The 24,727-nt window shown below is 44.4% G+C and overlaps 1 protein-coding gene across 8 annotated transcripts in view; it reads right to left on the bottom strand.

The window, feature by feature from the left end:
* Positions 1-24,727, bottom strand: part of SOCS7 (suppressor of cytokine signaling 7) — a 54,860-nt gene that overhangs the window by 22,989 nt on the left and 7,144 nt on the right. The window contains exons 2-9 of one of the 8 annotated variants that reach the window (XR_010124738.1): positions 21,956-22,020; positions 18,881-18,985; positions 18,328-18,429; positions 17,320-17,450; positions 15,693-15,861; positions 7,171-7,293; positions 5,312-5,440; positions 4,990-5,133 (exon numbers count right to left, since the gene is read on the bottom strand). Coding sequence is in view for 6 of the 8 variants with exons in the window: in XM_063656890.1 (XP_063512960.1) it covers positions 5,312-5,440; positions 7,171-7,293; positions 15,693-15,861; positions 17,320-17,450; positions 18,328-18,429; positions 18,881-18,985; positions 21,956-22,020 (824 nt within the window). In the remaining 2 variants the exon portion in view is untranslated. The remainder of the gene's footprint in view (positions 1-4,989; positions 5,134-5,311; positions 5,441-7,170; positions 7,294-15,692; positions 15,862-17,319; positions 17,451-18,327; positions 18,430-18,880; positions 18,986-21,955; positions 22,021-24,727) is intronic. The other 7 variants (XM_063656890.1, XR_008494920.2, XM_054456064.2 and 4 more) reach the window with 7 other exon arrangements.

The raw sequence follows: 24,727 nt of genomic DNA, 5'->3' as shown, positions 1-24,727 counted from the left end.
GGCAGGACCTGGGGTAGCACTCGGTGCTCTGGATCCAGAACCTGTACTTTTTAACCCCTATGGTATATAACAATGGTTCCCAACTCCAACTGGGGATGATTTTGGCCCCCAGGGACATATGGAGACATAATGTGATTGTCACAGCTTGGGGTGGGGGTGAGTGTTCCTGGTATCTAGTGGGCAAAAGCTAGGGCTTCCTCCAATACACGGGACAGACCCCACAACAAAAAACTGTCCAGCCTAAAATGTCCATAATGCTGAGCTGAGAAACCCTGGTAAACAGGGAAGGAAGACATGTCACTGAACAAGTAATTATAAACTTAACAAGGGTTACAAAAGAGGAAGTAACCAGTTTCCTTAAAGAGCTGTCCAATTCGGCCGAGCGTGGTGGCTCACGCCTGTAATCTCAGCACTTTGGGAGGTCGAGGCAGGTGGACCATGAGGTCAAGAGTTTAAGAGCAGCCTGGCCAACATGGTGAAACCCTGTCTCTACTAAAAATACAAAAATTAGCTGGGCGTGGTGGTGGGCGCCTGTAATCCCAGCTACTCGGGAGGCTGAGGAAGGAGAATCATTTGAACTCGGGAGGCGGAGGAGGTTGCAGTGAGCCGAGATCGTGCCATTGCACTCCAGCCTGGGTGACTGGGGTAGACTCCATCTTGAAACAAACAAACAAAAATGAGCTGTCCAATTCAAAGCGTGATTTTTTTTTTTCTTTTTTTGAGATAGGGTCTCACTCTGTTACTCAGGCTGGAGTGCAGTGGTGCAATCACAGCTTACTGCAGCCTTGACCTACCCGGCCTAAGAGATCCTCCTACCTCAGCCTCCCAAGCAGCTGGGACCAAAGGCACACACCACCACGTGTGGCTAGGCTTTTTTGTTTTGTTTTGTTTTTGTAGAGATGAGGTCTCTCTCTCTACATTATCCAGGCTAGTCTAGAACTCCTGGGCTCAAACAATCCTTCCACCTCTACCTCCCAAAGTGCTGGGATTACAGATGTGAGCCATCAAGTCTGATCAAAGCATGATTTTTTAAAGATTTTTTTTCTTCATGAACTTTACAGATGAAGATTCTCTCAATTAAAAAGGGTATGTTTGCTTTTAGCCTGGCTCTAATAGGATCAGAGGTTTTGTGTGAAATCAGTCACACTCTCACTGCTGTCTGGTGTTAGGGGTTTAGTTTTTTTAGTTTTTTTTTTTTTTTTTTTTTTTTGAGACAGAGTCTCTGGAGTGCAGTGGTATGACTTGGCTCAGTGCAATCTCCAATTCCGGGGCTCAAGCAATTTTCATGCCTCAGCCTCCTAAGTAGCTAGGACTACAGGTGCGCGCCACCATGCCCAACTAATTTTTTGTATTTTAGTAGAGATGGGGTTTCACCATATTGCCCAGGGTGGTCTTGAACTCCTGAGCTCAGGCAATCCGCCCACCTTGGCCTCCCAAAGTGCTGGGATTACAGGCGTGAGCCACCGCGCCAAGCCTGACACCAGTCTTAACACCCTCCTACTGCATCCAGCTCTGGGATCTGAGCCAGAAAAACCTGAGATCTCATCCTGGTTCTGCAACTCACTGGACCTCAGTTTCTTTTGCTTTTTCAAAAAGAAAAAAAAAAAAAGGAGACCGTATTATCCCCTCAAAGGGTAACACTTGGTTAAATGGAATAACACCTGGCTCCTTGTAGGTGTTCAGTTTTCATCATTCCAAAGTCTGAACACACAGGCTCCTTTCTGAATCGATCAAGTTAAAATCCCTGACGCAGACTGACAGAGCTCAACCTAAATGCTAATACCTACCTCTTCCTCACCCTAATCCTCTCCTCTAATAAAGTCAAGCTTATATAATGCCTTCCTCTTTATGATAAGCAAAAGAGGGCAGCAAACAGTGGTAAAGGCTTTGTCTTCTTTGGCCCTATCCTTCAAAGAGAGGTCACTTAGGGTCGAGGGGCAATAGCTCTGCTTTGCCCTCTCAACTTGATTACAATTTTAAGTATACACAGATATTCAACTGGAGCATTTGCACCCTCCTGCCCCCAATAAACATGGTTCTACCTTCTTTAGGTAGTTTCCACAAATGCCAGCAAACTTTCAATCTGATTACTACTACCTCTTCCAATAACAGACCAGTGGGAAATAAAGCCAAGGATTTGTATTCGAGCCCAGGTTTGAATTCTGGCTTCAGCACTGATCAACTGAGTTACCTTTAGAGTAAGTAACTTAACTTTTGAGCTTCAGCCTCAGTTTCCTCACTGGCAAAATGAAGTCTTATATATTATTTTATTTTTAAATTTATTTTATTTTTATTTTTTGGAGACAGAGTCTCCCTCTGTCGCTCAGGCTGAAGTGCAGTGGCTTAATCTTGGCTCACTGCAATCTCCATCTCCCAGGTTCAAGTGATTCTCCTGCCTCAGCCTCCCAAGTAGGTGGGACTACAGGTGCCCACCACCATGCCTGGCTAATTTTTGTATTTTTAGTAGAGGTGTGGTTTCACCATGTTGGACACATTATTATCATTATTATTATTACTATTACTATTTTTTGAGACAGAGTCTTGCTTGGGGGCCCAGGCTAGAGTGTAGTGGCACAATCTCAGCTCACTGCAACCTCAGCCTCCTGGGTTTTAAGCAATTCTCCTGCCTCAGCCTCCAGAGTAGCTAGGATTACAGACATGCGCCACCACACTTGGCTAATTTTGTATTTTTAGTAGAGGTGAGGTTTCACCATGTTGGTCAAGCTGGTCTCAAACTCCTGACCTCAGGTGATCCACCCACCTCGGACTCCCAAAGTGCTGGGATTACAGGCATAAGCCACCGAGCCTAGCCATATTATTTTAATAGATTGATCTATATTACCTAACTTTGAAGTTGTTGTAAAAATGTCAATATATTTAAATAAAGAACCTGGCCAAGTACCTGGCATCTAACAGGCACTCAATATTAACAGTGGCAAACACTACACACTCTAGCCCTTAATACAATGCTAACAATCTTGGTTAAAATATCTGCAGACAGGGTACATTTGTAGAATGAAATAAGCTGTATCTGAGGAGTCCAATATTCCACGAAGTTTCTCAATATTCTACAAATAGAGTGATGTTCCAGAGTCCAGAATCTTCTTTGAGATTTCCCGGGCTTGCCCACAGGCAGAGCTGACTACCCTACTCTTGCTGGTCACCGCCACATGCTTTATACTGACTTGAACATGTGCTCTTACCTTTGTCTTCCTTCCTGTCCCCTCTTTGAGACTATGACTTCTCTGAAGGCATAAAGGTAGCTTATTTTTGATAATTAAGTTACAAAATAAATGTTTGTTAAATAAAAACCCCCCAAAAAGCCATAAACTTTAAAAACTGCTAAGCAGAGTCAACTGCTATAAGGAAGGAATCTAACTTTTCCCTTTAAGCAAGTCAACTGCACAAGACCCAACTGTGTTTACAGCACTGAGGCAAAACTAAACGAAGTGAGAATTAATACAGTTCACACCCTGTCATGCCTTATTTAACTCACCAAGATTACAAGAAACATTCCTGTCACCTGGCTCAATCCTGTTCCTAGTCTTCTGCCTGAGGCTCCCCTGAGCTCCTACAGTTTAGAGCAATTTCTAGGCGTTCTGTTCAAGAATCTTAATTTGATTCACTGGGAAAGCATGAAGTTCTCATTTTAAGTTGTTTCTTTTTTGTTGTTTTTGTTTTTTTGAAAGAGTCTGGCTCTGTTGCCCAGGCTGGAGTGCAATGGTGCAATCTCAGCTCACTGCAACCTCCGCTTCCTAGGTTCAAGCAATTCTCCTGCCTCAGCCTCCTGAGTAGTTGGGATTACAGGCACCTGCCACCACACCTGGCTAATTTTTGTATTTTTAGTACAGACGGGGTTTCACTATGTTGCCAGGCTGTCTCGAACTCCTGACCTCAGGTGATCTGCCCGCCTCAGCCTCCCAAAGTGCTGGAATTACAGGTGTGAGCCACCACCCCCTGCCTTGTTTTTTTTTTTTTGTTTTTTTTGTTTTTTTTTTTTTTAGACAGGGTCTTGCTGTGTCACCCAGGCTGGAGTGCAGTGACGTAATCTTGGCTCATTGCAGCCTCTGCCTCCTCAAGTGATCCTCCCACCTCAGCCTCCCAAGTAGCTGGGACTACAGACGCCTGGCATCACACCCGGCTAATTTTTGTGTATTTTGTAGAGACATGGTTTCACCATGTTGCCCAGCCTGGTCTTGAACTCCTGGACTTGAGCAATCTGCCTGTCTCAGCCTCCTAAAGTACTGGGATTATTACAGTGTGAGCCACCATGCCTGGCTTAAGTTGTTTGTATCTTACAAGTTCCTCATATTAATGTCCTTGTCATTTTGTCTTACCCAACACTATAAAGGCAGATTGCTCCAAACAATCCCCTCTAGCCCTCCACAGATTATACAGACACCTCCCTAACTTAGTGGGCAGGAAGACTATACAATCACACCAGCAAGGATAGCAACTGCCCAGTGCTCCCAAATGGAGAGAGGTCTTATATTCATCAATGGTAGGGATGACAAGATACAAAACAAAGTATTTACTATTCGGCAGCAAGTTTAGTACAACATGGACAAACCCACAGCAGATACTTCCTAACAGAGTGCAATGTGCAACTGGATTTGGCCCTTACTTTTTCTTTTTTGGGGGAGACAGGGTTTTGCTCTATCACCCAGACTAGGGTGCAGTGGCACGATCACGGCTCACTGAAGCCTCGACCTCCTGGGCTCAAGTGATCCTCCCACCTCAGCCTCCCAACTAGCTGGAACTATAGGCATGTACCACTATGCCTGGCTAATTTTTTATTTTTTTAAGAGATAGGGTCTCAAATTCCTGGGCTCAAGCAATCCTCCCACCTCGGCCTCTCAAAGTGCTGGGATTACAGGCATCAGCCACCACGCCTAGCCATACTGAGCCCCACTGACACTCGCCCCTTCCTTTCTGGTAAACATTCTCCTACCTTCCCCGTTCCTATGGGTAGGACCTGAGAGCTCTCACCTTTCTGCTTCACTTATAAATGTTGAGATGCCTAGATCAGGGATACCTCCAAATGTCAAATGTTCACATGATGCCTGGACATCAGAGGTGGAAGCAGTTTTCTCATTCACGTGGTCAGAGAAGCAAAGATTCCTCCTCAGTATGCTGAGAGATTAATGTACAAAGGCAGGGGATTAACCACGGGACTCTGTAAGAGGAGTGGTGGCTACAACAGCCAGGGAAAAAAAGCTTAACCGTGGCCTTTTGTGGGGATGGTGTTTTTTGACACTAAACTGGATCATACCCAACATAAGTTAAATAATTAACAGAAGTACAGCCTTACCTGGAACCCTGGATCTTAAGAAATAGAGAAACTTTCCATTCTTGGAGTGCATAATGGCTCTCTTAATAAACTCTACAACAGATTGACAGCGGTCCTCAAACTTGGGATGACACCACAGGCTGAAGGTTCCTGCCATGGAAAATTAAGAAGTAAAAATTTTAAAACTTACTTCAGAAGACATGAGAGGCTGGTTTGAATATTTTAACAATGATTCTCACTTTTGGGAGGGCAGTTTGGGGGCAAGCTGGCTCAGAGGTCTCTGAAGCTACCTGTTCCTCCTTATCTCACAGTTAACTGTAAAAAGATGTTGCCTTTTGTAAGACATAAATTAGGTCTTACAAGGTTTTTGTTAAGTACATACAAGCTAAGTACTCCTTATCCGAAATGCTTGAGACCAGAAGTGTTTCAGATTTTGGATTTTTTCATATTTTTGGAATATTTGCATTATACTTACCAGTTGAACATTCCTAATCCAAAACTCTGAAATCCAAAATGCTCCAATGAGCATTTCCTTTGAGCATCATGTCAGTGTGCAAAAAGTTTCAGATTTTTAAGCATTTTGGATTTCAGATTAGGGATACTCAACCTTTAATAATTTCAAATCAGAAAAAATGATATAAAATTTTTCATCGAGTATGAACATTAATCTTTAAATCACAGACTTCCTCTCTCTATATAGATGTACTTATTATGTATATTAAGTAAAGGTACAGTCATGCATTACTTAATGACAGAAATATGTTCAGAGAAATGCATCATTAGGCGAACATCAGAGTGTACTTATCCAAACCTAGATGATGTAGCCTACTACATACCTAGGCTATGTGGTACAGCCTATTGCTCCTAGGCTACAGACCTGTATAGCATGTTACTGTGCTGAATACTGGAGGCAACTCTAAACAATGGTAAGTATTCATGTACCTAAACATATTTAAACATAGAAAAAGTACAGTAAAAATACAGTAATATAATCTTATGGGACTGTCTATATGTAGTCTATCATTGACCAAAATGTTGCTAAACAGTGTATGACTGTGTACAAATATAAGCAGGTCTTTGAATAACATTTTGTTCAGTGTTGTTACAACTTTTTTTTTTTTTTGAGACAGGGTCTTGCTCTGGCACCCAGGCTGGAGTGTAGTGGCATGATCTTGGCTCACTGCAACCTCCACTTGCTGGGTTCAAGTGATTCTCCCGCCTCAGACTCCTGAGTAGCTGGGATTACAGGCACCTGCCACCACGCCTGGCTAATTTTTGTATTTTTAGTAGAGACAGGGTTTCACCACGTTGGTGAGGCTGGCCTCGAACTCCTGACCTCAAGTGATCCACTCGCCTCGGCCTCCCTAAGTGCTGGGATTACAAACGTGAGCCACCATGCTTGTTTCCTTGTAACGTTGATAAGAAAAAAAAATTGATTTCCGGCCAGGACCACTGTCTGTGTGGAGTTTGCACAACTGCACAGGTTTTCTCTGGGTATGCTGGTTTCCTCCCATATCCCAGAGATGTGCGTGTAGGTGAAATGGCATGCTAAGCTGTGCCAGTCTGAGTGTGGGTGTGTGGGTATACGCACCCCGATGGAATGGTGTTCTGTCCAGGGTTGTTCTGCCTTGCATCCTGAACTGCCAGGATAGGCTCCAGCCACTTGTGATCCTGAGCTGGAATACTTGGGTAAATGATTATCTAACTTATTTTCATTAATCTTTCTTACATGTGTGTATAGTTTACATATATTTCACTGTTTAATATTGGAAGTGTTTTGGTCTTTATTTAGAAGTTTGGTCTTTATTCCAGCCTGACCAACATAGATAAATCCCGTCTCTATTAAAAATACAAAATTAGCTGAGCGTGGTGGTACATGCCTGTAATCCCAGCTACTCGGGAGGCTGAGGCAGGAGAATTGCTTGAACCCAGGAGGTAGAGGTTGCGGTAAGCCGAGATCACACCATTGCACTCCAGCCTGGGCAATAAGAGCGAAACTTCGTCTCAAAAAAAAAAAAAAAAATTGGTTTTGTTATACGTCATTTTGCTTAAAGTCAGCTTCCAAGAACCTATTAATGACCTTTAAGTGAGGAATGACCAACTTACGTACGTACGCTGACCCTTGAATAATGTGGGGGGGGGGGTATGAACCCTATCCCAATGGCCCAACATCCTCCTCAACCCCACCAAAATAAAAAATCCACATATAAAAATCCATTTGACTCCCCCCAAAACTTTACTAACAACCTACTATTCACTGAAAGCCTTACCAATAATATAAACAGTTGATTAACATATATTTTGTATGTGATACGTATTATATACTGTATTCTTACAATTAAGCTAGAAAAAGGAATACTATTAAGAAAATACTATTAAGAAAATAAGAGAAAATATATTTACTATTCATTAAATGGAAGTGGATCATCATAAAGTGATCATAAAGTGGATCATCATAAAGGTATTCATCCTCATTGTTTTCAAACCAAATAGACTGAGGAGGAAGAGGAAGAAGGGGGTGTCTCAGGGGTGGCAGAGGTAGAAGAGGTAGAGAAGGTGGAAGGGGAGGCAGAAGAGGAAGGCACACGTGGTATAAATTCATGGAAATGTTATAATTTGTCTGACTTTTTTTGCTTTTTCTATTTTTAGAAACAGGGTCTCACTCTATCACCCAGGCTAGAGTGCAGTGGCGTGATCACAGCTCACTGCATCCTTAAACTACTGGGTTTAAGTGATCCTCCTGCCCTAGCCTCCTGCATAGCTGAAGCTACCAGCCCAGACTGGTCTTGAACTCCTGGCCTCAAGTGATCCTCCTGCCTTGGCCTCCCAAGTGCTGGGATTACAGGCATGAGCCTCCACACTCAGGCTTGCTTTTTCATTTCTCTAAAAATGTTTCTATATGGTACCAATTCTTCTTCTACCATTTGCTTTGGTTTTAGTGCCCATATCATAGAAGGGTCCAAGTCTAAAATAACTCAAAAGCAGTCTCAAATAACCTCAACCCTTCTGCCAGATTGCCTGACATCAATGTTTTCTGGCACTGTTTCTTCTACATCTTCTTCCTCGTCATCTGGCACTGACTCAGAAGAACTCATCTCCATCAAGTCATCTTCAGTTAATTCCTCTGATGTGGTATGTGTGAGTTCTTGAATTTCTCTAAGATCCCTATCTTGAAATCCTTCACCCTTCACCTTTTTTTTTCTGCCATATCTCTTTCATGATTTCCTTGATTGGCTCTGTCACAGATCCTATGAAGTCACATACAATTTCTGGACACAGTTTTCTTCAGCAGGAATTTATTGTTTTGGGCTTGATGGCTTTCACAACTTTTTCTTTTCTTTTGAGACAGGGTCTCACTCTGTTGCCCAGGCTGGAGTGCAGTGGCATGATCACGGTTCACTGCAGCCTTGACCATCCTGAGTACCTGGGACTACAGGTACACACGACAATGCCCAGCTAATTTTTGTATCTTCTGTGGAAATGTGGTTTCACCATGTTGCCCAGGCTGGTCTCTAACTTTCAGGTTCAAGTGATCTGCCCGCCTTGGCCTCCCAAAGTGCTGGGATTACAGGCATGAACCACTGCACCTGGCCCACAATTTCTTCTATAACAACTATGGCATTTTTTTTGAGACAGAGTCTCATTCTGTCGCCCAGGCTGGAGTGCAGTGAAGCAATCTTGGCTCACTGTAACCTCCACCTCCCAAATTCGAGCGATTCTCCTCCCTCAGCCTCCCGAGTAGCTGGGATTATAGGCGCGTGCCACCAGGCCTGGCTAATTTTTGTATTTTTAGTAAAGACAAGGTTTCGCCATGTTGGCCAGGCTGGCCTCAAACTCCTGACCTCAGGTGATCCACCCACCTTGGCCTCTCAAAGTGCTGGGATTACAGGTGTGAGCCACTCCACCTGGCCAACTATGGCATCTTCAATGGAGGAATCTTTCCAGACATTCATGATGTTCTATTGGTGTCTTCTTCCACAGCACTTAAAATCCTTTGCATAGAGTACCAAGTGCAATGAGTGTTAAAGGTCCTTATGACCCACCTGATCTAAAGGCTGAATTAGCGACGTTGCGTCTGGGGGCAAGCAGACCACTCTGACACCTTCAGTGTTGAACTGATGGGGTTCTGGGTGGCCAGGGGCATTGACCAATATCAAAAGAGCTTTAAAGGCAGTCCCTTACTGGCAAGGTACTTCCTCACTTCAGAGACAAAGCACTGATGAAACCAATCCAGAAAAAAAGGTTCTCATTGTGCATGCCTTCTTGCTGTACAACCAAAAGACTGTAGCTTTATAGATAAAGGTAGTCCTGATTATTAACCCAATTGCATTTGCACAAAACCAGAGGGTCAGCCTACCCCTTCCTGCCTTAAATTCTGGTTCTTACTTCTCTTCCTTATTAATAAATATCCTTTGTGGCATTTTCTTTTCCCCAGAATAGGGCACTTTCATCTTCATTAAAAACCTGTTCAGGCAGATATCCTTTCTCTTCAGTGATTTTCCCCATGGTGTCTGGGAACCTGTCTGCTGCCTCTTGGTCAGTAGAAGCTACGTCTTCTGTTATCTTGACATTTTTCAAGTCAAACTGTCCTAAAATTATCAAACCATCCATTGCCGGCATTAACTTCTCCAGCTCTAGTTCTTTCACTTTCCTCTTGCTTTAAGTTGTCATATAACGACTTTACTTTTTATTAAATCATATTTATCTATAGGTATGCTTTGCTTTTCTCTCTTTTTTTTTTTCAAGACGGAGTCTCGCTCTGTCCCCCAGGCTGGAGAGCAGTGGCACGAACTTGGCTCACTGCAAGCTCTGCCTCCCAGCTTCAAGCCATTCTCCTGCCTCAGCCTCCCTAGCTGGGACTACAGATGCCCGCCACCATGCCCAGCTAATTTTTTCTATTTTTTAGTAGAGACAGGGTTTCATCGTGTTAGCCAGGATGGTCTCGATCTCCTGACCTCGTGATCCGCCCGCCTCGGACTCCCAAAGTGCTGGGATTACAGGCGTGAGCCACCATGCCCGGCCTTCTCTTTTCTTTTTTGAGACAGAATCTTGCTCTGTCACCCAGGCTGGAGTGCAGTTCAGCAACTATGGCTCACTGCAGCCTTGACCTCCCAGGCTCAAGCAATCCTATCACTTCAGCCCCATGAGTAGCCAGGACCACAGACAGCACCATGCCCAGCTAATTTTTAAATATTTTTGCAGATCTCACTACGTTGCCCAGGCTGGTCTTGAACTCCTGCCCTCAAGTGATCCTCCTGATTTAGCCTCCCAAAGTGCTGGGATTACAAGCATGAGCCACTGCACCCGGCCAAGGTATCCATTTCTTATAGTAGCAATCTGGCACCCACATAAAAGCTGCATTTTCACTATGAGATTAAAAAGTATTTCACAATAAATGTAAGCTCCAACGGTGGCTTCATGAATTTCTTTTTCTTTTCTTTTCTTTTTTTTTGAGACAGAGTTTTGCTCTTGTTGCCCAGGCTGGAGTGCAATGGCACGATCTCGGCTCACCACACCCTCTGCCTCCCAGGTTCAATCGATTCTCCTGCCTCAGCCTCCTGAGTAGCTGGGATTATAGGCATGTGCCACCACACGGCTAATTTTGTATTTTTAGTAGAGATGGGGTTTCTCCATGTTGGTCAGGCTGGTCTCAAACTCCCGACCTCATGTGATCCGCCCGCCTCGGCCTCCCAAAGTGCTGGGATTACAGGTGTGAGCCACCGCACCCAGCCTTTTTTCTTTTATTACAACAGTCCTTATGCTGAATTCACTTATCTTGAAATGGTGAACAACCACAGCTGTGAACCTCAAACTATGTACAAACTGAGCAATTTTTCTTGTAACGTTCTAACTTTTCTCTGCCTCTTAGGAGAACTTCCAGCAACACTAGTGGCACTAGTGGGTCCCATAGTATTACTCAACGTTTACTGTATTGCACTAAACACAATGAAAACTATACAAGAACCATGAGAGATCAATTTTTACTGTGATACACAATTAGCTGGAGAGAGAAACACTCACATGGTGATGACTAGCGTCACACAGCATTTTAAGCGGATACTTGCAACACTTGAGCTCACCACAGTAGTAACAGGGAGTTGGCTTGGAAATACTACAGTAGTACATCCAGTATGTAACAGTAATTTTATGCAGTTATGATTTAATACTGCACCTTTATATTTGTCTACATTTCTCTCAACAGTGAATGCTGCCATGTACGGTTTGTGTGCATAAGTTCTGATAAAGTTTTAACTTTTTATAATAGATTTGTATACATTTTATGGTAGCAAATGTTAAAATAGACTAATATCCACATGTATTTTATTCATTCATAACATACCTTTTTAATTTTTTTGATATTTCTAGGCTACAGTTTATCCGTAAGATTTTACAAATTGTCACAGATCTCCAAAAAATTTTCCAATATGTTTACTTTTTAAAATCCATGTATAAGCAGACCTGCGCAGTTCAAACCCAGGTTGTTCAAGGGTCAACTGTATATACTTCTTAGAGACCATATGGAATAGTCGAGGAAAGACAGGAACAGCAGTTTTGTGGGTCTCATTCATTCAAGTGCATGTTGAGTGTAAAAAATAGAAATCTAAGTCTTTCCCTTCTTTAACTTTAAAACCCCACGCCAACATATTACAAAGATCCCACCTCAAACTTTAAAATCCCAAATGGAAAAGCGAATCTGAACTCCTATGACTTAAAAAAAAAACAACAGAAAACTCAAAAAACTGAAGCACCAGATTCCAAAGGAATCACCCACAAAAAAAAAAAAAAACAACACAAAAGGGCCAGGCACAGTGGCTCATACCTGTAATCCCAGTACTTTGGGAGGCAAAGGTGGGCAGATCACTTGAGCTCAGGAGTTCAAGACCAACCTGGACAACACAGAAAAATACCCGTCCCGGCCGGGCATGGTGGTTCACGCCAGTAATCCCAACACTTTGGGAGGCTGAGGTGGGCAGATCCCCTGAGGTCAGGAGTTCGAGGCCAACCTGGCCAACATGGTGAAACCCGGTCTCTACTAAAAATACAAAAATTAGCCGGGCGTGGTGGCGCGCATCCAGGAACTACTCAGGAGGCTGAGGCAGGAGAATCGCCTGAACCCAAAAGGCGGAGCTTGCGGTGAGCTGAGATCGCGCTACTGCACTCCAGCCTGGACAACAAAGCGAGACTCTTTCTCAAAAAAAAAAAATTAGTTGGGCATGGAGGCACCCATCTGTAATCCCAGCTACTCGGGAGGCTGAGGCAGGAGAATCGCTTGAACTCAGGAGGTGGAGACTGCAGTGAGCCGAGATCGTGGCACTGCCCTCCAACCTGGGCACAGAGCCAGACCCCGTCTTTAGAAAACAAAACAAAACAAACAAAAAAACACAAAAAAGGGATACTAATCAGTCAAGAGAACTGCAGATTTGAGTCTCTCTACCTACTCTTACAGTATCACTTAAAAAAGACAAAGACAAATGCTCCACTGCAAACTGGTAACTGAAAGGCCCGCAAGGTTTCCATTAAAAATTCCAGTTATAAGGCTGGGCACCGTGGCTCACGCCTGTAATCCCAGCACTTTGGGAGGCCGACGCAGGTGGATCACAAGGTCAGGAGTTCGAGACAAGCCTGGCCAATATGGTGAAACTCCGTCTCTACTAAAAATACAAAAATTAGCTGGGCATGGTGATGGGTGCCTGTAGTCCCAGCAACTTGGGAGGCTGAGGCAGGAGAATAGCTTGAACCTGGAAGGCAGAGGTTGACACTGAGCTGAGATCGCACCATTGCACTCTAGCCTGGGCGATGGAGCAAGACTCCGTCTCAAACAAAAAAAAAATTCCAGTTATAGGCGAGGCACAGTGGCTTATGTCTATAATCCCAGCACTTTAGGAGGCCAAGGCAGTAGAATCACTCCAGTCCAGGAGTTCAAGACCAGCTTGGGCAACATAGTGAGACCCTGTCTCTACTAAAAAAAATGTTTTTAAATTAGCTGGGCATGGTGATGCACACTAGTCCCACCTACTAGCAAGGCTGAGATAGGAGGATCACTTGAGCCTGGGAGGTTGAGGTTACGATGAGGCATGATCTCACCACTACACTCCAACCTGGGCAGCAGGATGAGACCCCATCTCAAAAAAAAGAAATTCTACTTATTCAAGGAAGCAAAATCCATTTAACAAAAAGTAACTGGTGGCCAGGTGAGGTGGCTCATGCGTGTCATCCCAGCACTTTGGGAAGCCGAGGCAGGCAGATCACGTGAGGCTAGGAGTTCGAGACCAGCCTGGCCAATGTGGCAAAACCCTGTCTCTACTAAAAATACAAAAATTAGCTGGGCGTGGTGGTGCACACCTGTAATCCCAGCTACTTGGGAGGTTGAGTTAAAAGAATTGCTTGAACCCGGCCAGGCACAGTGGCTCACGCCTGTAATCCCAGCACTTTGGGAGGCCAAGGCGGGCGAATCACGAGGTCAGGAGTTCAAGACCAGCCTGACCAACATGGTGAAACCCTGTGTCTACTAAAAATACAAAAAAAAATTAGCTGGGCATAGTGGCGGGCGCCACTACGGGTGGGAGGCTGAGGCAGGAGAATCGCTTGAACCCGGGAGGCGGAGGTTGCAGTGAGCCGAGATCACGCCACTGCACTCCAGCCTGGTGACAGAGAGAAACTCTGTCTCAAAAAAAAAGCAAAAAAAAAAAGAATTGCTTGAACCAAGGAGGTGGAGGCTGCAATGAGCCGAGATTGTGCCACTGTACTCCAACCTGGGTGACAAAGTTAGACTCCATCTCAAAAAAAAAAAAAGTAATCGGAGAACTATTTGAAAGCCCTCTTATTCCTGGCATCTCACCTATCAATAACTTAAAGGTCAAGTATTTATTTATAATTCCCAGGGCCTAGTCATTTGAATAGGTTTAACAAAATACTTCACTCTGAAATGCTCTGCTTCATATTTCGTTTTTTTGCTTGTGTGTTTTTGTTTTTACAAACAGCGGAACAGGAGGCAGTCCCCCTCACCTATCCCACCTAGTTATCTAATTCATTCCCAGGTCATTGGATTGAAGTTCCTTTCTCTTCGTGTTATTAGAAGTGGGTACAGAGGAAACCATGGACAAAGCTATGCTGACCTAAACAGCTACTTCCTGCCTCACAAGAGAACCCGATGCAGTGTGGGCTGAGTGGGGAAGATGCTGTGGGGCCTGAGAAGACACAGGACAGAGGCTCTTACCTCAGATGCAATGTCTCAGAGCATTCACTTAAGGTTGACCACCATGGGAAGATTGTGAGGGATGGGAAGCAAGTCCCTGAAACACACCAAAGTTCTCTACGCTTTTTCAATTTGTAGCATACACAGGTATTTTGACAAAGGATTTATTACCCAGCCTCAGAATCAATGACCATCACAAGTTTCTGGCCCAAATTAAATACAGAATATCTCGATACAAAGTCAATCCAGAGAGCTGTGTTTAACAAGTTGGCTTCTAGGCATGACTGGCACATGAAGTACCACCTGATCACAAAGGAAGAGGTACCACTAGAAGAATGGCAGATAGTCTAAAGCATGTTGATCCCACAAACTCTCAACATTTTAATGAATATTTCCTAAGAGACTACAACACTGACAAAAAGAGGAAATGCTGCCTGGGAGAAAGTGACTATCAGACAAAGAAATTCAGACACACCTGTAATCCAAGCCCTTTGGGAGGCCGAGGCAGGTGGATCACCTGAGGTCAGGAGTTCAAGACCAGCCTGGCCAACACAGTAAAACGCTGTTTCTACTAAAAATACAAAAACTAGCCAGGCATGGTGGCACATGCCTGTAATCCCAGCTACATAGGAGGCTGAGGCAGAAGAATCACTTGAACCCAGGAGGCAGAGGTTGCAGTGAGCTGAGATCGCACCACTGCACTCCAGCCTAGGCGACAGAGCGAGACTCTGTCTCAAAAAAAAAAAAAAAGAAAGAAATTCAGAACAGAACAGTTACAGGATCAACATTAAATTCACCCTCTTTGTATATGTGATTTAACAAAATATCTCTAGATGATAAGTTTAATTACAAACAAAGCTTGTGAGAATTTGCCTAATGGTCCTAGGTTCTTTCTTCCTTTTACCTAAAGAGTTTTACCGGCTCATTTCTTGGGAGCCTCTCCAACAGTTTTGTTCAGGCCCTCCTATTTAGGAAACAAGATGCTGCTGACAAGACTTTTAAATGGAACCCTTACTCTACCTTCCCTACCCCCTCCATTTCTTCTAGTGACGGAAATCAGCGCTCATATCAATATTCAACGGAGTCTAAGATAATTTTTCCCCTATTTGTAGTTCCATTCCTATGAATCTCTTCCACAAAAAAGTCAGACAGCAAAGGTAGTGCAAGTCAAGGGGGGAAGAAGCCTCTATTACCAGCATCTCTTACCTCTGTAGTGCTCCATTCTAGTGTGGTGGGTGATACCCTGTGATCGGAAACTGAGGCTCAGGATGTAACGAGGATCAGAACTGTCTCGTACCAGGAAAGAACCATCTGGTTTCCCTTTCAGCTTCATCTCTGCATCTTCCCAATTCATTGGCCCCCAATACCAACCACACTATCAAAGACAAGAAGCAGTCCACTAGTTATCAGGACAGAGAAATGTCAAAGTTTTCAGAGCAATCTATCTTAATATGGGAGAACCCTCTGCATTCTCTCCAAAATATTTCAATAGGTAAAAGCCACTTACAAGTGTCTCAACCATTAGCAATGAACATCAGGCTCACTATACTTTTAGCCCTCCAAGGTAACAGAATAATAATTCTGGCCGTGAGCTGTGGCTCATGCCTGTAGTCCCAACACTTTGGGAGGCTGAGGCGGGCAGATCACTTGAGGTCAGGAGTTCGAGACCAGCCTGGCCAACATGGTGAAAACCCATCTCTACCAAAAATACAAAAATTAGCTGGGTTTGGTGGCACATGCCTGTAATCCCAGCTATTCAGGAGGCTGAGGCAGAAGAATCGCTTGAACCCGGGAGGTGGAGGTTGCAGTGAGCTGGTACTGAGCCACTGTACTCCAGCCTGGGTTACAGTGAGACTCTGTGTCAAAAAAAAACAAAACAAAACAAAAAAAAAACCGGCTGGGCGCAGTGGTTCACACCTGTAATCCCAGCACTTTGGGAGGCCAAGGCAGGTGGCTCACCTGAGGTCAAGGAGTTCAAGACCAGCCTGGCCAACATGGTGAAACCCCATCTCTACTAAAAATACGGTAATCAGCTGGGCATGGTGGTGGGCGCCTGTAATCCCAGCTACTCGGGAGGCTAAGGCAGGAGAATTGCTTGAACCCAGGAGGTGGAGGTTGCAGTAAGCCGAGATTGCGCCACTGCACTCGAGCCTGGGCAACAAGAGCGAAACTCAGTCTCAAAAACAAAACAAGACAACAACAAAAAACAAAGAATAATAATTCTACAATTCCGTTACCAAAGACCCTACCAAGAAAAGAAGAGGGAATTGGGTCAGTTAATCTATCAAATCAGCTTAGACTATGTAAACATTTCTCCAACAACCTTTATCATGTCCAAATTTTTTCCCCAAATTCAATTTTATTACATCTCATGGAACTAATAGCAGGAGCACACTGTTTTTGTCACTGTAAATATGGAAGCAAGTAAACTATTCTTCCTCTAAAAACAATAAACAGGGGCTGGGTGTGGTGGCTTATGCCTATAATCCTAGAGCTTTGGAAAGCAGAGGCAAGAGGATCACGTTGAGCCCAAGAGTTCAAGACCAGCCTGGGAAACAGCAAGACCAGTCTCTACAAAAAATATAAATAAATTTTAGCTGGGCTTGGTCGTACATGCCTGCAGTCCTAGCTACTCGGGAGGCTGAGGCAGAAGGATCCTTTGGCCCAGGAGTTCGAGCCTACAGTGAGCTATGATTATGCCACCACACCCTAGCCTGGGCAACAGAGCCAGACCCTGTCTCTAAAAATAAATAAACAAATAAATAAAGGTGTGTCCGAGTACAGAATTTAGCTAACGGGAGAAGTGACCTGTCAGTCCTTAGGTACCACCTACCTTCTCCAACTCTCGAAGGCTGGCTGCAAAGCTGCTCGAGTCAGGCCGGTAGAGGGGACACTGGAGGTGCTGTGGGGGTTGGCTGTGCAGGGATTCAGCTGCTCGGATGGGAGCAATCCGGGGAAATGCATCTGCAGGGCAAGACAGTGGTGGTCACTTGTTTACCCTCACTGCTCCCAACCACAAATAGACCCTCCCCCAAAAACAGAGGATGCTAACTGAAGAGGGCAAGGCATTAGAAGCTAAGCTGGAAAGGGTAGAAGCCAAAGCAGTGGGAAAGAGCTGGATGGGCTGGAACAAAAAGCTGTGTGGGCTTGTGTAAGCTGTGAAGGATGGGTGGGGGCACTTAACCCCAGGAAAGGGGGAGGGGAGCTGCTCACTAACCTGACTAAGGTGACTACTTCAGGGGCTTCACCAGCCTAGAGCGATTCCAACTTCTCCCACCTCGAAGTGAAGTGCCGATAAGGCAGCCTTGGAAATAGTGACTCACTTACTTGCCCAGGAAGAGTAATGATTTTGCCAGGCAAGTAGAAAAGAATGCTGATTTCATTCATTTTATTCCTTGGGTACTGTAAGCTGGCAAAGCAGGCATGGGCTGCTAAATGCTTGGTACTTATTTACAAGGCTGCAGTAAATACTAAAAGCTTAGAAAAACCACAGAATGTTGAAAACCACCAACATATTAAACCTCACTATCCTGAGATTAAGGCAGTTTCTTAAGTGATATCTACTCAAGGATTGCAAAACAGTCTCAGCAGCAAAGACTGATGAAAAATTCAGTAGTCTTTTATCCCTAACAAAAATCAGATTGACCTCCATAAAGAAAACGGGTTAGGAAAACCAGTTCTCGGCCTCATTTCCAAGGAGTCTGGTCCAGCCAAGGGGAAAAGATTTAAACTTTCTACTAAGCTGTTATTTCCATAAATAGATTTCTCCCATCCTTCTATGGTACAAAGTATCACTTTGTACTCCCAACTCTTACAAGTCTTGCCTCTAGACTAAGCTAACCTGGGGCATGGGGTGGAGGAGGCGGAGGTAGGGGGAAAGACTGCAAGGAAGACCCCATCGGAGCCACAAGGACAGATGTAGGCAGCGTCCCACTGATATCATCTAGAAGAGAGAACAAAAGCAAGAGGTTCAGAAATGTGAGCACAGAATGAGCACGCTGAAGGCAGAGGAGAGGGAGAAGGACTATCAGGCTGCCCTCTGGGGCAGGATGGCCCAACCTTCACCCAGTCTTTTTGCACAGAGGGCAACAATCATCTTACTCTGGTTTGCTTTTGGAAAGCGGGGTAGTAAGGATATTCCTAATGCAGCCCAATATCAGTGGGTTCAAGGCAAGATAAATGTAAACTGAATTAATATATGCATAGTAAGTATTACAGCATGCGGGTAAGACCCATTTAATTGCTTAGGGAGATGATGGGGTGCTGAGAAAGAGCTGGGAAATAATTGAGTCATCATCGGAAACCCAGAAGCGTGGTCGGCCCCCAGCAAAGAACAAGTCCCTGGAGCTCACCCTCCCACTAGGAAAGAAGGCGGAGAGGGGAAGAAACTATACCTAGGAGGCTGAGGCTTCTTCTCGGAGGAGGAGGGGGAGTTGGAGGGTGTGGAGAGGTCAGGCCCCGCTGAGAAATGTCCACATCCACAAGCGACACAGTTTCACCTGAGGGATTCATGGAGCAAGCAAGTTACAGAAGCGCCTTGCCCAAAGCTGATGCAGAAAGCAAAGGGAAGGAAAGGGCAAGCAGGCGAGGCTGGGGGTCTGCTGCTCTCAGAAAGCTCAAAACCTAATGCCCCCAGGGCTGAAATCACCCCAACACCAGGAAGTCAATTTTTAAATTCTATCATTCCTTTGCCCTGTTAAGGGTCAAGGATTCTTTAGGACAAAACCATGGGACTGACAGTGGAAAAACCATCTAATTCTGGTTCTGCCACTGACTTACAACGTACCCTCAAACAAGGGGTCTTCTTTATCCAATGGAACCCATACCATTTATTTTTTCAGAATTGTGTATCAATTTCTGCCTTAGGAAGCAAGCCAAGTGGCTTGTTATATGCCCAAACAGACATGGAAAGCAAGGGCCAGAAAACCTAAGAACTATACGGTAAGCTAAATGCAGATAAAGTTCCCAATGTTAGTCTTAACTTCTTCCTAGAGGGCAGTCCATATCTTGATTTTCCAGAGTATTCACACATAAGAGAATCTACCTGAATAAGATATCTGTTCTTAATAGCTGAGGCTACAAAAGCTGAAAGTACAATTTATAGTCCTAAAAATTAACTACTTTCACAGTCAGACAAAAGTCAGGTAATCTAAGAGGCAGCTTCTCCATAGGAACTTGGTGGGAGGAGGCACACGGCCTCTCTTCTTCCCAGCATGTCATGCAGTTCTGTTCCCTGCCATATACAATACTCCTTGCCACCCAACTCTGTCTATTCCCTCTCCACTTGAGTCACGAGAGGATGAAAGGTATTTTATTAATATGAACACAAGCTGATAGCCAGCAATACGGTTATTTTGGCAGGCCTTATCCACAGGTCAGAACTCAGGATTTCTCTAATTTAGCCCTTAGGGTGTTCCTTCCAACACCCTTTTTTAAATTCAAGGCTGAATGAGCCCCTCAGCTAGTATTTTAATGTTTCCCCGTTAAGAAAATGAGGTGACCAATATCTACCAAAAGGAAACTGGGTTTTCAGGACCTAAATACACAGTTTTTTTACAAAGGTCTTGAATACTAATTAAGATAAACAGAAAAGCTCTTCTAAAAGTCATCAGTGAGACCAGGTGCAGTGGGTCACACCTGTAATTCCAACACTTTGGGAGGCCAAGGTAGGCGAATCACTTGCACTCAGGAGTTCAAGACCAGCCTGGGCAACACGTTAAGACCCCATCTCTACAAAAATAAAAAAATTAGTCAGGTATGGTGGTGCATGCCTATAGTCCCAGCTATTCTGGAGGCTGAGGTGGGAGGATCATTTGGGCCTAGGAGGTCGAGGCTGCAGTAAGCTGAGACTGCACCATTGCACTCCAGCCTGGGAGACAAAGTGAGGCCCTGTGCCAAAATTAAACAAACAAAAGTCATCAGTGGAAGTTCTAGAAAGCTGGTACCAGACTCACTATACAGCTTGGTAACTGAGAGCCTGGCTGCCCAGAGCAATGCAATGGAGCCAGACAAGTGTGTTTCCTGACAGGCCAGAGCAGTCTAGACTACTGGTAGGGCACTTAACATAAAGGATGTCATTCAAGAGGGCTGAGGCTGACCTGAACCTCAAACTACAAATGTAGGTGGTGTTCCTTTTTTTTTTTGAGACAGAGGCTCAGTCGCTCAGGCTGGAGTGCAGTGGCAAAATCTCTGCTTACTGCAACCTCAGCCTCTCGGGTTCAAGCGATTCTCCTGCCTCAGCCTCCCGAGTAGCTGGACTACAGGCGTGCGGCACCATGCCCAGCTAATTGTTTGTATTTTTAGTAGAGACAGGGTTTCACACCATGTTGGCCAGACTGGTCTGAAACACCTGACCTCAGATGATCTGCTCACTTCGACCTCCCAAAGTGCTGGGATTACAGGCATGAGCCACCGTGACCGTGACCAGCCATGTTCCTTACTTTAATGAGGAAACAACGATTAACTAGAAAGACATGGTATCACAAGATAAGATTTTTTAATTCTGGGCTTGAACAGAGACCTCCTTCTCCACTACAGTAGATGCCTATACAGGTACCAATTCACTTGTTTTGACAGTTCACAGCAGTCTACCCAGCTGCAAGTCTCATTGGCCTGCTTAACATTTTCCTGGAAGCAACCATTCCCAAATCGTAAGTCTTCCAATCACCTTTTTGAGGGACATGATATCCAAAGGAGTTTGAGATTGGGATTTTTTTTAAAGGTTTCTCAGTCACAACCAATGAGAAGTACTCAGTTTCTGAGACATGGGCAAAGCCCCACTTTTCTACAGCTTATTCATGCAGGAGCTTCACCTGTGACTGACATAACAGAAGGTCTCCCGCTCTGAAAAAGCTCCCTACGAAACGAGAAGGCAGTTACCCATCATCCAAAGGAGATTCTACAGCCTTCCTAGTTTAGCAACTGTGTTCCCTGCTGCAAGAGGGCAGACTTAAATTAGATACAATAAAGAACTCTAACAGCTGCAGGAACTGCAAGCCCCTAAAAAGACAAGAGCTCATGTAATCCCCTCTGCCCAAAAAAGTCTTTAAAAATAGACCAGATAATCATGGATCATTTTTATGAGATAACCCATGAACTCCCTTGGAAGCAGAGACAGAAATTGTATGACTTCTAGAGAGTCTTTTACGCACTGTGAGCCCATAAATTTGTAATTCCTAGTTTTAATTTATATGTGATGACGCTGAACTAAGCACTGCATAACTGCTAGGGCCACCCAGGCCACCTAATCACCAACAAGCAGCCTTTACCTCCAACTATAAAGCATCCAAAGTCAAGAACACATTCCATACCATAAAAATAGCCTCACCCCAAACCCACTAAGCATAGAATGAAGGAAATAACTGCAGACACGCCTACAGCTCCCTGTGATGCATCTGTAAGTGTTTCCCAACAGGTCTGAGAACGCCCCTGTTTTCAGATGTCAGAAGAGAGAAAGATATTACCCTTACCTGTGAACAGGGGGCTGAAGGAGACCGGAGAAAAGGCACTTTGAGTTCTTGTCAACTTGGGTTTCCTAGGGAGTGAGAAAGCAGAGAGAGAATAGAGGGGAGAAATGAACACATATGCATTTAAGTCACCACAACACTCAGTTCCAGATGCACTGAGAAATAAAGCAAACCCTAGTCGTTGTCAGCAACACTCTTGTAATAAAGCATAAAATAAAGGGGGAGAATGAAATAATTAAGGCAATTCCTTAAATAGATTTGGCTACAGAATTCACCAACCTACAAAGCAATGAGAAATCCCTTTGGAGCTCACCATACCCAGTACATTAAAAGAGTAAAACACCTTGAGTGGTAATTAGCAAGTCCATTTCAAGAGGAAGGAAGTCTGATGCAGAGCTAATTTCCATCTGGGAGCCAAGGAAAGGGCTCTTGACCTGAACAGGCACCAGCTCAGAGCAAATTTTCCCTCTGGGCTTGCCTATAGGATAGGTCATCCCAAAGTGAACCAAGGAACAGATTCTGACCTGAGAATAGCACTGCAGGATGCACGTGCAGTCTTCAACCTTGAAGACCTCTGATTTCTGCACAATTGCCCCAAGGCATGGGTCAAAGCCATCAGCTACTAAGTGGGCCTCCTCAGATTAGGGGCTCTGCCTAGCATCCAAGAGGGCCCATTCCTCTCTGAGCTGCCACTCACACAGCCCCCCCCATGACTTCTTGATGCTGTTTCAGGGAACCAGTCTGAAAACCCAGATCTTTTGGTTAATATACCAAAGATAACTCACTTCTTACCATACTTTCAAGTGGCTTTTCAGCAAGAAATGAAAGAAACTCAAAAGACTCCAACAAAGACATTATGGCCAGAAGTGTGTTAAACTAAAAAAACTCACCTCAGAATGACTGAACTTGTCGAGGTGATAGAAATATGCTATATGCTGGCTGGGCGCAGTGGCTCACGCCTGTAATCCCAGCACTTTGGGAGGCCAAGGCAGGCGGATCACAAGGTCAGGAGATCAAGACCATCCTGGCTAACACGGTGAAACCCTGTCTCTACTAAAAATACAAAAAATTAGCCAGGTGTGGTGGCAGGCGCCTGTAGTCCCAGTTACTTGGGAGGCTGAGGCAGGAGAATGGCATGAACCCAGGAGGCGGAGCTTGCAGTGAGCCGAGATCGCGCTACTGTACTCCAGCCTGGGCGACAGAGCAAGACTCCGTCTCAAAATAAAGTAAAAAAAAAAAAAAAAAAAAAAAAGCCATATGCTGGCTGGGCATGGTGGCTCACTCCTGTAATCCCAGCACTTTGGGAGGCCAAGGTGGGCGGATCACAAGGTCAGGAGCTTGAGACCAGCCTGGCGAACATGGTGAAACCCCGTCTCTACTAAACAAAAATTAGCTGGGCATGGTGGCGTGCACCTGTAATCCCAGCTACTCAGGAGGCTGAGGTAGGAGAATTGCCTGAGCCCGGGAGGTGAAGGTTGCAGTGAACCAAGATCACACCACTGCACTCCAGCCTGGGTGACAGAGTGAGACTCCATCTCAAAAAAAAAAAAAAAAGAAAAAAGAAAAACAAATATGTTATATGCTGATTATGGTAGAGGTTATGATGACTATATATAAATTTGTCAAAATTAATAGAGCTGGACACTTAAAAGGGTAAATTTTGCGGTATATAAATTATACCTCAGGCCCGGTGCGATGGCTCACACCTGTAATCCCAACACTTTGAGAGGCTGAGGTGGGCAGACTGCTTGAGCCCAGGAGTTCGTGACCAGCCTGGGCAACATGGTGAAACCTCGTCTCTACAAAAAATATAAAAATCAGCTGGGCATGGTGGTGCACACCTCTAGTCCCAGTTACTCAGGAGTGTGAGGTGGGAGGGTCACCTGAACCTGGGAAGGTCAAAGCTGCAGTGAGCAATGATTGAGCCGCTGTATTCTAGCCTGGGTGACGGAGACCCTGTCTCAAAAAAAAAAAATTTAAAATTTAAAAATTAAAAAAAATATATATAAATATATATAAATAATAACAGTAAAACAGACTTAAAGAAAATCCTACCCCAGAATTGAGTGCCTGTCTCCTAGCATTATAGCTGGCTCACCTTCCAAAAATACTCTTACCCAAAGGTCTAAATAGAACTTAAACTCTTTTCAACTATAAACTGCACCAATAGAGAGGGGCAAAAGCAAAGAAAATCCAAAATGAAATTCTATTTTAAATTATTTGACTTCAGAAGATATTTATGCATTTATGTTTTAACACTGATGTCTGAGCTTCTCAGAATTCACCTCAAACAAAATTCTAAAACCATACCATGAAGATCTTATTCAGAAAGAGCTGAAACCCTGGTCCGTCTTTCTCCTGACCTAGCTTTACATTCCCTTGGCAACCTCTTCCATACTTGAGGGGTCTGATGATCACGCTCACTATGAATATTCCACCCACAGCACCCACAGGAGAGGTGGCTACATAAAAATAAGATACGGCCACACAGTTTCTCTGCTCATAAAAGTGGCTCATGACTGCAGCTTAGTTCCAAAAATCCAGAGGAATGGAATGCAATGTTAATTCCACTGGACATGAACTTTAGGACTGCTGAAGAGCTTCCAAGCTGATTTTTATTTGATAACTTGTGGGTACAACATTAAACCCAGCAAGTAGAAACCTAAAGCACTGGCCTTTCAAAAGGTTCACACCTCAGCCATTTGGCCGTTTGCCTCTTTTCAAAGGAAGCTGCATTACTCTGCCATCTGCCCATGCTGGGGACGAGTCTCTTCA

This window comes from Pongo pygmaeus, chromosome 19 (assembly GCF_028885625.2).
Source record: "Pongo pygmaeus isolate AG05252 chromosome 19, NHGRI_mPonPyg2-v2.0_pri, whole genome shotgun sequence".
Taxonomy (NCBI): Eukaryota; Metazoa; Chordata; class Mammalia; order Primates; family Hominidae; genus Pongo; species Pongo pygmaeus.
This window is presented reverse-complemented; position numbering and strand designations above follow the sequence as displayed.